This window comes from Saimiri boliviensis, chromosome 11 (assembly GCF_048565385.1).
Source record: "Saimiri boliviensis isolate mSaiBol1 chromosome 11, mSaiBol1.pri, whole genome shotgun sequence".
Taxonomy (NCBI): Eukaryota; Metazoa; Chordata; class Mammalia; order Primates; family Cebidae; genus Saimiri; species Saimiri boliviensis.
The window spans coordinates 31,996,411-32,012,914 of NC_133459.1; the positions used below are offsets into that span (position 1 = coordinate 31,996,411).

Consider the following 16,504-nt stretch of genomic DNA (forward strand, 5'->3'; position numbering starts at 1 on the left):
GCGGGTTAATCATTTGAGCTCAGGAGTTCCAGACCAGCAACGTGACAAAACCCCATCTGTACAAAAAATACAAAAACTAGCTGGGAGTAATGGTGCATGCCTGGAATCCCGGCTACTCGGGAGGCTGAGGTGGGAGGATTGCTTGAACCCAGGAGGTTGAGGCTACAGTGAGCTGAGATTGCGCCACTGCACTCCAGCCTGGGTGACAGTGAGACCCTGACTCAAAAGAAAAAAGAAAAAGGAAAAAGAATAAAATGGCAGAATGGCAGCAGGCGTCAGTCTTTTTTCATTGCCATGCCTCCCAAGGCACATATCTGACCGTATAAGTTTGTTTCAGCGGTTTCTGATTTTGTTACTTTGATTTTTAAGAAACTTGACCAGATTTATGTACAGAAATGTATGTAATAAGGTGTTGATTGATAAAATTCTCCCGGTTCTATGGTTCTTAAAATTAGAGCATGTGATAGAAAAGCTTGAGAGATAACTCTGTTAGGAGACTTTATAAAGCCTCCAGGCCAGAACTGTGTGTGTACATGTGAAAAAATTTTTATATTAGAGATCAGGAACCTGGAACCATCCAGTTCACCTCTGCTAGATTGTGCCTGTATGATGTATAACGTCGGTGGGGGGGGTACCCTTTTTTTGGAGAATCTTCGTTAGTCAGTGTTCCTGGGCAAGCAGAGATTGATGTCTTTTTATAACCTTAAGGGCTGGAATTCCACAAGCTGTAGAGCAGGTCCGGTCCAGTTTCCCAGAGGACCGAGGAGGCCTATGGAGGCCTCATTCCCACTTTCGAAGTGCAGCCCTTGTTTCTCACTCTCAGACTTGTCATGCCTAATTAAGTGAAATTCATCTCTAAATGTGACATTTCTGGCAGAGCCATGGTTATAAATTTGATTTACCTAATTATATCCTGTTAAGAAGGAGGACAGATTCTTGGAGATCCTGTTTACAGAACTAATGACTGTAAAAGAAAAGGGTCTCAGCAAAGGAACTTTGAAGAGTTTTTAGCCATTGTTCGAAGTCGTTTTGTAGATAAGGCCAATTATATTCGTTGTTTTCAATAGAATGATTATTTCAACATTTCCTTGATAATTTATTATTTCATATCTATATTAGGAGGTTTTTATAGTTCCCCTCCCACCCTCACCCCCAGAATTCTGAAGAGTTAGTTGGAAGAAGGCACCGTTTTAGGAATATTTTATTCTAGTTTATTGAATACAGCCTCCTAAATTGAGAATTAGAGACAGATTAAAGAAAAAAGGAAGACCTTTAGAAAATTAGAACGTTAACAATGAAATCAGTTTCATCCAGTCCTAGGGAGTAGTGATTCCTGTTCCTCTGATCCTGGGTTAGTTAGCCCGCTCTCAAAAGTTATCTCCTTCTGGACCAAGGACTCCTGGAGCCCACCTTGGCCTCTGGCAGTGTCTGGTTATGAAAAGGATGTTAGCTTGGCAGCCTGGGTGCATTTGTCTATCCTAGCGTGAAACAGAGGCCTTCAAGCAAGTATAAGGGTAAAGATCAGACCTGTTTATTAGACTAAATGATTCTGGTTAATTATAACAGTATCACAATGGAAGACAGTGGAGTCCTCTCTTAAGATATAATGCATGATCAATTTTTCAGATTAAAAACATGTTAGACTGGGATGGTGGCTCACACCTATAATCCCCAAACTCTGGGAGGCTGAGGTGGATAGATCACTTGAGGTTAGGAGTTTGAGACCAGTCTGGTCAACATGGTAAAACCCTGTTTCTACTAAAAATACAAAAATTAGCCGAGTGTGGTGGGTGCCTGTAATCCCATCTACTCGGGAGGCTGAGGCAGGAGAATCACTCGAACCTGGGAGTTGGAGGTTGCAGTGAGCCAAGATTGTGCCATTTCACTCCAGCCTGGGTGACAGAGCAAAACTCCATCTCAACAACAAAAAAAACATGTTACAGGCAGCAAGCGCATTGGGCCACCTTCAGGGTCTTTTAATCCCATGAAGCATTAACTAATTGTTAAGGGTATTTTAAATTTAGGGACAAAATTTTTTTAAGGAAATGTCTTTGTTAATACATATTATGCCAGCCTCTGTGCATTAAAATCGGTTTTTTTTTTTGGTCCATCTTAGAAAGTGCACAAGAACATATTATGCATTATATGTATTAAATGTTTATATATGTATAAAATTAACCCAGGGAGGTTGAATTTCTCTTTTTATTTGCCAACTTTCTTATGCTACCAACTTTATAGGGCAGCTATCACTCTAGTGTTTGGCTATTATAAATATGAAGAATACATAGGCCGGGCACTGTGGCTCACACCTGTAATCCCAGAACTTTGGGAGGCTGAGGCAGGTGGATCACTTGAGGTCAGGAGTTTAAGATCAGCCTGATCAACATGGTGAAACCCCATCTCTACTAAAAATACAAAAATTAGCCAGGTGTGGTGGGGGGGTGCTGCCTCTAATTCCAGCTACTTGGGAGGCTGAGGCAGGGGAATCACTTGTACCTGGGAGGGGGAGGTTGCAGTGAGCTGAGATCTTACCACTGTACTCCAACCTGGATGACAGAGCAAGGCTTTGTCTTAAAAAACAAACAAAAAACAAAAAGAAACTACAAAACCCAATCATTGTAAGCATCCTTCCTTTTATAAAGCAAGGAAGCAAATCTTTGGTGTTGCCCAGCAACTCCAAAAGCATTTGCATTTGCACCTTGACAGTTTTATCCTTCTGAATCAGGGACCTGGTTCTGAGAAAGGCGACAGCAGAAAGCTGATGGAACGGGCACAATAATCAACACAGGAGCGAGTGATAATAATGATGAAGAATTCTGTTTTTTTTTTTGTTCAAGAAGTAGACTTTGTTTAAAAATATTAAGAACGACCAAAAAAAAAAAAAAAAAAAAAGCAACCAAAAATTAACAGGCCTTTGAAGGAAAGGAGAGTATTTAGAATGTTCTTTGACCCAGGGATTATTCTCCATTCCTGAGGGCACAATATTTTTTTTTTCCGTCTCTCTCTCTCTCTCCTTTGGAGTAATTTGAGTTCATAATGGCAGAAAACCAACCAAACAAAAAAGAATTCTATCAACATTTGGAAGACAACGTATAAGTCACTAGGTGCTTGGCACATATAATTAAACTGATATGTCCTAACTCAGAGGCAAAGAGGCAAGTGTCCCAAATGCCCAGAACTCCCAGGATTCTTTAGACAAACGAACAAAAAAATTCCAAAGCTGAAGAAGCAACCGGCTTCCAGATTCCTTGTCCTCTGCTGTTTGACAGAGACCCTTTCCCATTTGTTTGTCCCTTGGTGGAGAAGCCGACCTCAGATCATGTAATCAAATCCATCTTCCCAATGATACAGCCACTCAATGAAGGACGTAAGAGAAGGTCACATCCGAAACAGCCAGCCCCAGGTCAAGCAGTAGAGGTAGATATAGTAAGAGGGCGAGCAAGAGCCGCCCTAGGAGTTGAGAAGGATGTGCCTGGGAGCATGGTTGGAGTGAGGTGGTTGAGTGGGCCCGCAGCGTGAAAGGAAGGCACAAGCCAAGCAGGGGACTTGCAGAGTGTTGCACAAGTCCAGGCTTCAGAAGGATCAGCCTCTGCATAATAAACACCACATGGATTTATAGAGAAAATAGAACATTTTCTGTTGTTAGTCTGTTCATGGTAGAAAACCAGCGTTGTCTCAAGCAGTTAGCGTATGTATGAGGGTTGTCTGTACCTGCAGATGTCAGGGGTAACATTGTTTTGAGCTTGAGGCCAGGAGTCTGAGACTGGCCTGGGCAACATGGTGAGACTCCAATCTCTACAAAAAATTAAAAAACGAGCTGAGTGTGTTAGCATGTGTTGTAGTTGCAGCCACTCAGGAGGCTGAGGTGAAAGCATTGCTTGAACCCAGGAGGTAGAGGCTGCAGTGAGCTGAGATTGTGCCACTGCACTGCAGCCTGGGTGACAGAGGAAGACCCTATCTAAACAAACAAACAAACAAAAACCATTGTTTCAGGAGGAAGTGAGTAAGTTATAGGAAATGGCTGAAAGTTGTATCTATTTGTGGAACTAGAGCTAGACAGAGTGACTTTGGATTTGTTTGTCTGTTTATCCAGGGTGCAAAGTGTTCTTGCTTTTGTTTTTCTTTTCCCGGCTGGGTGATGTTTTATACCTGCCTAATGATCATTGCAGCAGGGGAAAGTGTCACTTTATTTTTTTCAAGTCTGAGAATAATGCTGATAATGACGACAACTATTCCTTGTCAGAGAACATCTGTGTGCCAGGTCCTGCTTAAGGTGTTTTAGTATACAAGGTGTCCATAAAATCCCTGTACGGTATGAATTTATTATTTCTTCATAGTGAATTTGAAAAATGCTGCAGAGGGGGACTCCTCTCAAGGAATATTTAACTTTCATATATCTATGACCATTGTTTTAGTTATAAAACAAAACATGCCCAAAGCCATCTCATGGCTGAGGAATGAAAGTGATAATTCATGAATCCTTAATAATTTTATTGAAACATTGAATACATTTCCTTTGTTTTCGTAAGTTGCTTAACTTAAATAGAAATTAATGTATTAAAAACTAACACTGCAAAAATATTTTATGAACACCCTTTAAATTCTTACAGCCTTTATTATTATCCCCATTTTAGAGAGGAGGAAACTGAGGCTGAGGGAGGCAGTCACCTTCCCAAGGTCACACAGCTAAGAGGTGGCAGAAGCAAGATTCGAGGGCAGTGCATCAAGGAGCAGCCCAGTTCAGGAGGAAGGAAGGGGCTGGGGCGTCGGGCTGCAGAAGAAGCACATGGGGATGGCGGTGCCAGGCAAGAAAGCAGACCAAGTCTTTGGAGCTTCTGGGTGGGACTGGGACAGTGGGAGTTGGGCGGGTAGTCCAGGGCCACTAGCTTCAGCTCAGCTTCCTTGTGCTGCCTGAAGAAGAGGGACCACCGGCTGGGAGCAGTGTCTCACACCTGTAATCCCAGCACTTTGGGAGGCTGAGGTGGGAGGATCACTTGAAGTCAGGAATTCAAGACCAGCCTGGCCAACATGGTCTCGAACCATGGTGGTCTACTAAAAATACAAAAAAGTTAGCCAGGCGTGGTGCCACAGGCCTGTAGTCCCCAGGTACTTGGGAGGCTGAGGCAGGATAATCACTTGAACCAGGGAGGCAGAGGTTGCTGTGAGCTGAGATGATGCCATTACACTCCAGCCTCAGCAACAGAGTGAGACTTACAGTCAGAAGAAGATTGACTACCTAGAGTCAGGGTGGACTTCTCCATAGATGTGGGAGCTGGGGCTGGGTGCCCCCCAGTGGGAAGATGCCCTACAAAGAGAGGATTCCCACGTTAGAACTGAGGGCTCAGGCTTGACTTGAAGTTCAGGGACTGAAGCTAAGAGCTTTGTGGCCAAGAGAACAGGCAGCCTGGTCCTTCCTTCATCCAGTAGTTGCTCCCTGAAGCTTTTTCTGAGCTAGCCCCATGCTGGGTGCCATGCATAGGGACATGGGAGCAGGCAGAGGCAGGCCCCTGCCACTGTGATCTGGGAGGCTGGCAGATGCGGACACTTCCTTGAGAGAGGGAAGTAGGAGGTGGAGGCTGGGGAGGATCATCTGGCTCGAGTACAGAGGGGCCCACAGCCCTCCCCAGTCATGAGCAAAGGCTCTAGGCCTGCTGGGGGCTGCATCTGCATGTGTGTTGGGGGAGGTTGGTAAGATGCCCCTCTGGGGAGTGCAGTGGCAGAGGAGGAGGCCTTAGAAACCAAGGCCAGAATGGGAAGGGCCTTGCAAGCTGGGGAAGCGGGATATGGCCTCTGTCATGGAAAAAGAGGGAGATCGTGGAAGCTGCCAGACTGGGCCGTGACAAGGTCAGAGCCCTGCAGCTTTGGCCATGCCAAGGCCAGGTGGGGAGAGGCTGAGGCTGGGAGTCTAGGGGGAGGCCAGGCGGTCGTTGCACTTGCATGGGTGGAGGCCAGTGGGCAGCTTGCTGGCCAAGAGTGCTTGACTGGTTTCTGAGGAATGACCTGAATCCGCTGGAGCACTGTCTTTCAGTCAGTCAGCAAACCCTATGAAATACCCCAGGGCATGGAAGTCGCCGATTATGTGGAACATATTTCTCTTGTCAATGATTGACTTCGGAGAGAAAGAACTTGGTTTCCTTCATTCAGTCTGTCAGTCTGTGTCTGTTTATGGAATCCCCTGTGCTGAGCCCATGCGAGACACAGGGGTGATGGTGGGGGATGAGCCCAGGGGAGTTCCTCTGAAGGAACACAGTGACCAGACATGGACAAAGTAAGTACAGAGACTTCTGGGAAGCCAGTGTCTTTGTTGCTGAGAGGCGGGCTGCGGGGAGTCTGACCTGGTCCCCAGGTCAGGGAAGGCTGCTCTGATGAAGTCCCCAGGTCAGGGAAGGCTGCTCTGATGAAGGGCTCAGTGCCAGAGGAGCTACGGCAAGGCCACTGTGACTGGGTTTCAGGGCAGGGGAGAAGGGGCTGTGGGGTTTAAAACAGGAGTGTGAGTCCTGGGGATCCTTAGGCGTTAGGTGACAGGGGGCTTAACTAAACGAATTCCCCAGCCCTAGAGGGAATGAGGACGGGATGAAGTGAAGAGGATGCTGGCCTCAGATGGAGTTGGTCCAGATGACTCTTAAGGTCCTTCCATTGTAGAGACAGGGGCAGCAGCCTGGGATGGGATCCTGAAATGTGACACCCAGAAATGTGCAGATAGAACAGGGGTGATCAGACCTGGAGCCGCCCAGCTTCTCTTGGCATAGCTATTGTGGAAGGCCAGACCCCAGGCCTTGATCCTGAGACTGGGACCCATCCGTGCCCTCAGGATTCCCTGTCTAGCAGGGGAGACAGAAGTGTGGGTGGCCTCGAGGGTCCAGTGGGGTTAACTCTGTGTTGAGGAATGTGCTCGGGAAGCCTGTGGGGTGAGGAGCAGCATGCTTGGGAGATTCCGCAGAGCCCGACTCACTGATGAATCTGGAAGGATTAGCTGACATTTACTGGGCAGAAGAGCTGGGGAGGTTCTCCTGCTCAGGATGCAGATGTAGGAGAGGTGTGGGAAGACTCAGCAGACGGGGCTGGCAGGGAAGAATCAGTCTCTGACCAGGGTGTAGGATGTGTACAAGCAGGGAGGGGACACTGGACCACCTGGTGAAGGCCTTGAATTACATCTAAGGAATTTGGGCTTGGTCAATGTGTATAATGGCAGCCAATGGGCTTATTGGTGGCAGGGAGTGTTTCTTACTCAACCCTGTGTCCCTAAGTCCAGCACTAGGCCTGGCCATAGGGGCCTTAGTTTCTTTGATGAGTTCATTGATGGGCTGATGGCAAACCCAGTCAGCGAGAGGGTCTGGAGCCTTGGAAGGAAGGAGTGGACACCCTTTTGGTCAAATCTGGATATTCCCCTCCACTTTTCCTCCTCAACAAATTAGGCAAACAAGGTTCAGGCCTAGCTGGCATCTCATTGCCCACCTGCTTGGCACAGAGATTTGCCTGAGCAGATGCTTCAAGACACGCCCAGGGAGATGATGCAAAGGCATGAGTGTGAAAAGCAGGGAAGGCTACTGTTAGTGCATGCCAGGCTGCTGAGCTCCATTTGTGGACATCCTCGCTCAGTCCACAGCTGGGCCGTTGGGCAGGTGCAGGGTCATCAGACCTCAAGTCACTGCTGCCATGTCACCTTCCCCATGAAGCCCTACCCCCATTTAAAACTGCACCCCTCCTTCCGGCACTCATGGTCACCCTCATCTTGTTCTGTTTTTCCCATAGCACTCACTACCTTCTACATGTGATTTTCTTTGTAATTTCATGCTTGTTGCTTGTTTCCTCCAGGCAGTGCCTTTTGTCTGTTTTGTTTATGATCTATTCAAGTACCTAGCACAGTGCCTGGGGCATGGCTGCCCAATGTAATGAATGTGGATGAATGAGTAATGATAACTGGCGAATGTTAATTCAGGGCTGATTTTGTACCAACACTAGGCTAAGCCCTTCACATGCATTATCTGATGTTATCTTCACAAAGCCCTTTGAGGTAGGGGCTGTATTTTTATGCCCATTTTGCAGATGAGGAAACTGATGTACAGTGTTTCCTCCAAGGTCACCCAGCTGGTAAACAGCCAGGGTGAGAATCCATGAGTGTCAGGGACAGGAGGAGCTCCCAGGGAGGACACAGAGAGGCTGAGCAAGGGCCCTGCTGTTTCGTATTCTCTCATTTACTGGGGTGACCACGTAGCTGTCACAGATATGTGCCTGACATGGAGCAGGGACAGGAAATAAGTGTCTGGGGCCAATTAGAGGGAGATGTCTCCTTCTTAGGGAAGGAGGCTGGGTGGGCAGGGAAGGTCCCGACAGAGCTGTGCATCTGCGTTCTTTGCAATGTGTGGTCTGCAGCCTGCAGTGTGGGGTTTTTGAAAGAGAGGACCAGGCCTGCACCGAGTTTCCGCGAGGGCTCTGGTGGCGGGCCGGAGACAGCAGGGACCTCTGGGAAGCGGGAGGCTCTGGTCACACTGGCGGTGGAGGCCAGAGATGGAAGGTGGAGCCATGGCCTTTGAAGTCCCAGCTCTCGCCTGGACTCACTCTTGGTCCCTGGGGAGTGTGGGCAGGGTAGGGACCGAGAGGCTTAGGGGCTAGAGTAAGGACTTGGGGACTGAAGCAGTCTTGGGGTGTGTGTCAGAGACCTCCACCTCACTGGGCTGCCCATTGCAGAATCCACACAGGCGACAGACCCTACAAGTGCCCACATCCTGGCTGCGAGAAGGCTTTCACTCAGCTCTCCAACCTGCAGGTGAGTGCCCGCCTGCCTCCCACCCCCAGGTGCTGCGCTGCCTCCCCCACCCCTGCAAGGGAGTGTGGGAAGGGGGTGGGGTGGGGGAGCCCCTGTTCCTCTCCTGACCCCCTGCTGTGCCCCACAGTCTCACCAGCGCCAGCACAACAAGGACAAGCCCTACAAGTGTCCCAACTGCTACCGGGCCTACTCGGACTCCGCCTCCCTGCAGATCCACCTCTCGGCCCACGCCATCAAGCACGCCAAGGCCTACTGCTGCAGCATGTGCGGGCGGGCCTACACCTCGGTGAGTGCCAGTCGTTCAGCCTGTGCCCTGCCCTGGTGGAGCCGCTTCCCCTTCCAGGCCTCAGCTGCCTCCGCCTCTTCAGAGCTGTGCCGACTCTTCCCATTTTCCAAAGAAACTGAGGCCTAGAGAGGGGAAGTGACTCCCTGAAATCACAGGGAAAGGCAGAGCCAGGGCTTCTGCTTCCGACTTCTGGTTCAGCCATCACAGGCCGAGCCCCTAGCCTCCTGCACCTTTAGCCTGGGTCTTTGAGGCTCTGGAGTACTCACAGCAGTGGCAGGAAGCTTTTCACCTACTCTTAAGAGGAAGCTACAATCCCCATCATGGCCACAAGGTGGCATAGTGACATGGCCCAGAGCCCCCCTCATCTCAGGAAAGGCCTGAGCACCCCAGAAAGCTCATAGCATTCAGCCCCCATCCCTGAGTGGGAATTTCCCCAAACAAGGGCTTTTGGCACCCAGAAACAGCATTCACCCCCAGGCAAATTGCTTGAGCGTGGGCTTCTGGTTGATCTCACATTCTAGTTAACAGACCTCATATCCCTAACATAGAGGTCACTGAGCCTCAGTTTCTTCATCTGTCAAATGGATGAACTCACAGGGCTGTTGGCTGGCAGAGTGGCACCAAATCAACCTGAGCTAGGACCATTATTTGTTCACTCAGTGTTTACTAAACACTTCTGCCTGCCACTCGGGCATCAGGATGAGCCAGACAGATCTATGGTTTTTTTTTGCCCCCCAGGGAAGTTAAGAACTACTGTTGGAGACAAGTATTAAACAAATACACATGTAACTGTTTGATGGCAAATTGTGTAACTGCTGTAAAGCACAGCATCTCAGCCCTGGTCCAGATGGCCATTTGGGCAGGACCTTTCCATTGTGGGCGCTGGCCTGTGTGTGGCAGGGTTCTGAGCAGCATTCCAGGCCCCCACCCACTAGATGCCAGGAGCAACCCATCCTCAAGTGGTGACAGCCAAAAATGTCTCCAGGGAGGACACAGAGGGGCTCAGCTGCAGGGCCGTGCTGTCGTGCATTCCGGAGTCCTGCATTCTGGGGGACAGCGTGGCCCTTGCTCAGCCCCTCTGTGTCCTCCCTGGGAGCTCCTTCTGTCCCCGCCACTCCTGGGTTCTCATCCTGGCTCTTTGTCCCTAGTGGGAAAAAACACCTCCATTGAGAACCACTGTGATAAAAGAAAAGTATGTCTTTAAAGACAGCAGGGAGGACAGGATGGAGCTGGGGAGGGGGATGGGTCCGGATTGACCGCCTAGGGGAGCACCACGTAGATGAAGACTTGAAGGATAATCGGATGAGGAAGAGAACGAGAGGAAAGATGCTTTCATGCAGGGAACACTGAGTGCAGACCCCCTGAGGTAGAACAAACTTGGCATGTTACAAGAACTCAAAGGAAATTAGGTCATCTGGGGCCTTGGGGCTCTGTTAGGAAAATATGGATATTTTTTCAGGTGGAATGGGAAGCCACAGGGAGGGGACTGTCAGGGAGGTTTTTTTTTTTTCTCCCCCCTGTATTTTAGAGATGGGACCTTGCTATGTTGCCCAGGCTGGAATCAAAATCCTGGGCTCAAGGGATCCTCCTGTTTCAACCTCCAGAGTAGCTGGGGCTACAGGTGTGTGCCACAGTGCCTGGCAGGGAAGGTATTTTGCAAGGTCACTTTGGCTGGAAGGGGTTCATGGATCATAGGTGGGACTGTTGGTGGTACTTGTCAGATGCTGGAAGGGCTATAACTTGCTAAGTGCTGAGTCTGTAACATGTATTATTCCCTGGAGTCCAAAGGGCAGAGGAGGGTCAAGAGGCTACAAGGACAGAATTTGCAGAGAAAAGTTCCAAAGGGGTGAGTGGGAGCCCTGCTTGACTAGCTGATCTCCAGTCAATCCCTGCCTCTCTCCAAGGCTCAAGTTTTCCGTAACCTCCTCCTACACCATCAACCAATCCTGCCTCATCCATACTTCTGTTTTTTGAAGTAGAATCCAGACATCATACTATTTCTAAAAATTTCACTTTATGTCTCTAATGATAAAGACTCCTTTTTTTGAGCATATCCACAATACCTTTGGAATACTTAAAAGTAATTAACCGAAGTCCTTATCATCAAATACCTATTCAGCATTGACATTCCAATTTGTCCCATGAATGCCATGATTTTGTGTATTTACATCCTTTTTAATTTGTATTGAGACAGTCTCCCTCTGTCACCCAGTGGCACAAACGCAGCTCACTGAAACATCCGCCGCCCAAGTTCAAGCGATTCTCCTGCCTCAGCCTCCTGAGTAGCTAGGAATACAGGCACGCGCTACCACGCCTGGCTAATATTTTTGTATTTTAAGTAGAGACAGGGTTTCACCATGTTGGCCAGGCTGGTCTTGAACTCCTGACCTCAGACGATCTGCCCACCTCAGCCTCCCAAAGTGCTGGGATTATAGGCGTGAACCACTGCACCCGGCCTACATTATTCTTTTGAGATCAAGATCCAAATAAGATTCCTACATCGTAGTGGGTCAGTTTATCTTTTAATCTCTAGATCCCCTTATCCCCACTTTTTTTTCTTTGCTATTTATTCACTGAAGAATAGTTTCCTAGTTAGAAATTTGTGGGTTGCTTCCCTCTGGTATTGAATAGCATGTCACTGCCTCATTTGAGGGCTTCCTCTGCTGGGCTCTGAGCATACTGAGGTCTGAAGTCAAGGAGTGGCAGGTGCGAGTACCACCTCTGCTCCTGGTAAAGGCCATTGGAAGGATGTGGCTTAGTGTGAGGGCTTCTGGGCCTGCAGTGAGCCCTGGGTCACAGCCTCACCTACCCAGTCCTAGTGCCTCGGGTCAGATCCAGCAGAGCCAGTGGAGGACACGATAGTACCGACCTGTAGTCCCAGCTACTTGGAGGGCTGAGGTGGGAGGACTGCTTGAACCCAGGAGGTTGAGGCTGCAGTGAGCTATGATTGTGCCACAGCATTCCAGCCTGAGCGGCACAGTGAGACCTTCAAAAAAGAAATCAAAAGGGAGGAAAAGAAATGTAGAGACTGGGGCGGGAGTGGACCCTTCAACCCTCACTCCATGCTAAGGGCTTGATCTCTGTGACCATAGCAACCTGTTGAGGTTGTTCCTCTCCAATGCCTGCTTACAGAGGAGGAAACTGAGGCTCAGAGAGACAAGATGACTTGTCCAAGTTCTCACCATTAAAAAAACTGGCAGAGCTAGGCTCAGACCCAAGCCGACTGCTTCACCGTCACTGGGATCAACAGCCAGATGCGGGAACCGTGCTCCACCTGGCAGACAGGGCTGAGGTTCAGCCAGTATGCCCGGCTACAGCCAGCTGGTTGTAGGAGGTTACGGAAAACTTGAGTCTTGGAGAGAGGCAGGGACTGAGTGCAGATCAGCTAGCCAAGCGGGGGCTCCCACTCACCCCTTTGGAGCCCTTTTTCCTGCCCTGCAGATTCTGTCATCTTAACCTCTTAGCCAGGTGGCAAGGGGCTGAGGGCCTGGCCCAGGGGAGCCACAGGTGGGCGCTGCTGAGGGGCAAGCTCTCCAGCCAGCACTCACCCCAGGCAGCAGTGCAGTGTCTCTAGAATGAACCAACATGCTATGCGTACCTGACTCTGCGAAGCTGTGGCTGTCCTCCACTCACTGGACTGTTTACCAAGAGCCCTCCAGTGGTTGCTGGTGGGAACTGCAGCCTCTTCTCCCTCCCTTGCTGGTGGTTCCCTATTCTGAATCTCACCCCTGCCCACAGGAGACCTACCTGATGAAGCACATGTCCAAACACACGGTGGTGGAGCACCTGGTGAGCCATCACTCACCCCAGAGGACGGAGTCCCCCGGCATCCCGGTGCGAATCTCTCTCATCTGAGCCCACTGGAGGCGCCGCCCCACCCGGCCCACTGGCAGACACAGACCCAGGCAGCACCAGGCCCCAACTCCCTCTGGGGGCCCTCCAGGAACCACCAAGCTCTCTCACGACCTTCCCAACCTTCCAGAAAGCTTGGTCCGCAGAAGCCCTGCCTGGTCCAGTCCGGGGGCGGCCAGGCCAACTGCAAGATTCTGGACTGTTTTGGTGGCATCCAAAGACGATCTCAGAGCACTTTGAACCTCTCTGTTGAGTTTTCTTTTTGTTCCCCACCCTTCACTTGCTTCACTGTTTTTCTTTTTTTTGTTTGTTTGTTTTTTAAGTTTGTTTTGGAAATAACAGAAAAGATATTTATTGGCCAGGAAGTTGGTGCTGCTAAGACCGAGAAATTTAAAGAATCGGACAGATGGACGCAGAGAAGCAGAGGGCAGTGTGGGACCTTCTCTTGCCATGGCCTCAGGTCTTGAGGGAAGGCTCAGGCCTGGGTTTCTGGACTGCAAAGTGGACCCCCAGGTGGGAGGGGCAGGAAGCAGCCGGAGTGAGCCCTTTGCCCCTGAGCACCAGGCTCGCACCTCTCGAGCTGTGCCCTGGGCATCACTGAGCAGAGGGGTGCAGCAGTTTCAGGAGGCAGAAATGAGAGGGGTAGGAGATCCACAGGACCAAAGGGTGCAGTGATGGGCTGGGTGGTGGGCGGGCCCAGGGAAATGGGGTGGGGATGGGCTGGGTAAGACCTGGCCCTCTCCTGCTGCCCTGAAGACCATCCCAGTCTACCTCGGTGCTGGCCAGGAAACCTTTCGGCTACCTCTCCCACCATCCCAGACTGTGGGCAGGGGGATGGAGAGGGAGTGGGCCTGGGGCTGGGACCTCCCTCCAGAATTTCCTCCAGATGGGGGCAGTGCCCAGGGAGGGGTTATTTGTCTTCCCTGCGGTGTAGTAGTAATCTCCAGCCCAGGCCCTAGGCCTCTCAGCAGGGAAGGGATCCTCGGGGAGGTGGGTCCCAGGAGCAGACCCTAACCCCAGCCCCCACAGACACACCCCAATCTGAAAGCCATGCGTGTCCGTGTATATAGGAACCATGTACAGAGCCCGGAGAAGCCCCCCACATCCCCCCGGGAAAAAAAAGAAAACTAGACAGAAACTCATCTATATATTCTGTATCTGGAGTTCCGTTTTGAATATTAACTGTGTTATTTTTATACACTTTTTAAGCCTTAACTCGCCATTGATTTACCAGTTTAACGTTTCCTGGGGTTTCTTTTCCCATGGGATCCTCTGCCCCCACCCCCAGCCCTTTGTTTGACTTGCGTCGTCTGATACTCAGTATTGTAGCTTTTTGTCCGCATGTTACTCCCTGTAAATACGCTGTTATACATACTGTTAACACCCCTTTGCTTTTTCTATGGGACCTCCAGGCCACCATATTTAGAACTAGTTACCTTATTAAAAAAGAAAAAACAATCTGTTGGCTTCTCAGTTTGCATCTCGGAGGCAGGGAGGTGAGGGCAGGTGCCCCTCAGACACTTCAGGAAGGAAGTTTGCATTCTATTTAAAAAAGGGGGTGGGGAGCAAAGGAAAATCAAATGTTGGGGGAAAACACTAAAGGGGGCAAGAAACAAAGGAATTACAAATCCTCTGCTCTTTGTATTTCTCTGTTGTGAAGAATAAACTGTACCTGCACCCGGGTGGCGGTGGTGTTTGGCGTGCTCTGTGCGAGGGCGGGGCTGGGGGGCACCTTTCCACTGCTCCTCTCCCCTCCCCCGCCCCCCAGACTTGGAAGGAAGTGGCCTCTCACTGGGGGCTGACCTCACTCCAGGTGCTGAATGAGTGCTTTATGTTGATTGCCTCACAACTCCCTAAGAAGTGGGCAGCAAACCAAGAGAGGCTCTTCACTACGGATAATGCTGCCATGTAGCCCATGTAGCGTCGGTGACACATATTGGCCCAGCATTATCTAGTTCTGGAGCCTTTTTGGATGTACTAGCTCCACCAACAAGTCTCACTTCCACTGCTCCCTGAGGGGCACCCCACCCATCTGTGGGGGTCCATCATGAGTGCCTGATTTGTGGAAGTGATTCTAGTGACTGGAGGGGGCGTCCAAGACGTCCCTGGCATACATTTTTTCCCCGTGGAGGTCAATGTTTTGATTGCCTAGGAAGGAAATTTGGTAATTCCTGAAAAATTTATCAAGGCTGGCCCTGTGAAAGGACTGTGGGGAAGACAGAAGTGACTACCATGGAGCTCATCGTCAAGAACTCATTGCCCATAGTTCTCACAGTCCTTGTGTGTCAAGACTTGGCTGTAAGTGATAGAAAGTCCAATCCAAACAAGGATACATTGGCTTATATAACAGGACAGTGGTCAGGCCAGCTTCAGGGCTCAAAGGATGTGTCTCCAGCTCTCCACTCCGTTCTTAGTCAGCTTCAGCCTGAGGCTGCTGTGGGGGCCCTCAGTAATCAGCTCTAGTCTCATAGTCCACAGGGTTCCAGCAATCAAGCCTCTGTCTCTGACAAAAGCCCAGTGTCTTCATCCGTTTTATGCTGCTATAACAGGATATCACAAACTGGATAATTTATAATGTTCTGTTCATGATAAATTCCAGTCTCACAGTTCTGGAGGTTGGGAAGTCCAAGAGCATGGTGCCAGCATCTGGTAAGGGCCTTCATGCCATGTCATCTCATACCAGAAGGCAGAAGAGCAAGAGAGGGCGAGGCCAGGCTTGGTGGCTCATGCTTGTAATCTCAGCACTTTAGGAGGACAAGGCAGGAGGATCACTTGAGCCCAGGAGTTTGAGACCAGGCTGGGCAACACAGGGAGACCTTATCTCTACAAAAAAAAAAAACAAAAACAACAACAACAAAAAAACACACTAAAAATTAGCCAGGTGTGGGGGTGCATGTGCCTGTAGTCCCAGATGCTTGGGAGGCTGAGGTGAGACAATTGCTTGAGCCAGAGAAGCCAGGGCTGTAGTGAGCCATGATTGCACCCTTTGCACTCCAGACTGGGAGACAGAACAAGACTTCATCTCAAAACAAAACAAAAGGTGAGAGTGAGAAAAATAGAACTCGAAGCCTCATGGTCGAAGCCTCGTGGCCCTTTTTGGTTTTTTTGAGACGGAGCTTTGATCTTGTTGCCCAGGCTGGAGTGTAATGGCGCGATCTTGGCTCACTGCAACCTCTGCCTCCCAGGTTCAAGTGATTCTCCTGCCTCAGCCTCCCGAGTAGCTGGGATTACAGGCATGCACCACCACACTCGGCTAATTTTGTATTTTTAGTAGAGACAGGGTTTCTCTATGTTGGCCAGGCTGGTCTCAAACTCCTGACCTCAGGTGATCCACCTGCATCGGCCTCCCAAAGTGCTGGGATTACAGGTGTGAGCCACTGCACCCAGCCCTTGTGGCTTTTTATAATCAGCATTAATCCATTCATGAGGATGGAGCCCCCAGGACCTAACACCTCCCACTAGGCTCCAACTCCCAACAGTGTTGCACTGGGGTTGTTTCCAACACATTTTTGTGGGGGTACATATTCAAACCATAGCACCCAGTAAAAGTCTCATTGGGTCTTCCCAGTTCTAACTGGATCATGTTAAGTGCTTCTTTG

General features: G+C 49.8%; 1 protein-coding gene and 1 pseudogene across 4 annotated transcripts in view; both read left to right on the forward strand.

Annotated features, from left to right (window-relative positions):
• The window catches only part of ZNF362 (zinc finger protein 362), a 41,290-nt gene extending 26,927 nt beyond the window's left edge, over positions 1-14,363 (forward strand). For all 4 annotated transcript variants that reach the window (XM_039474096.2, XM_039474097.2, XM_074380470.1 and 1 more), the window contains 3 exons: positions 8,689-8,767; positions 8,895-9,053; positions 12,792-14,363. In XM_039474096.2, the coding sequence (XP_039330030.1) occupies positions 8,689-8,767; positions 8,895-9,053; positions 12,792-12,908 (355 nt within the window). In that variant the 3' untranslated portion in view covers positions 12,909-14,363. The remainder of the gene's footprint in view (positions 1-8,688; positions 8,768-8,894; positions 9,054-12,791) is intronic.
• Positions 13,593-14,363, forward strand: LOC141580226 (uncharacterized; annotated as a pseudogene).
• Positions 14,364-16,504: the final 2,141 nt, after the last annotated feature.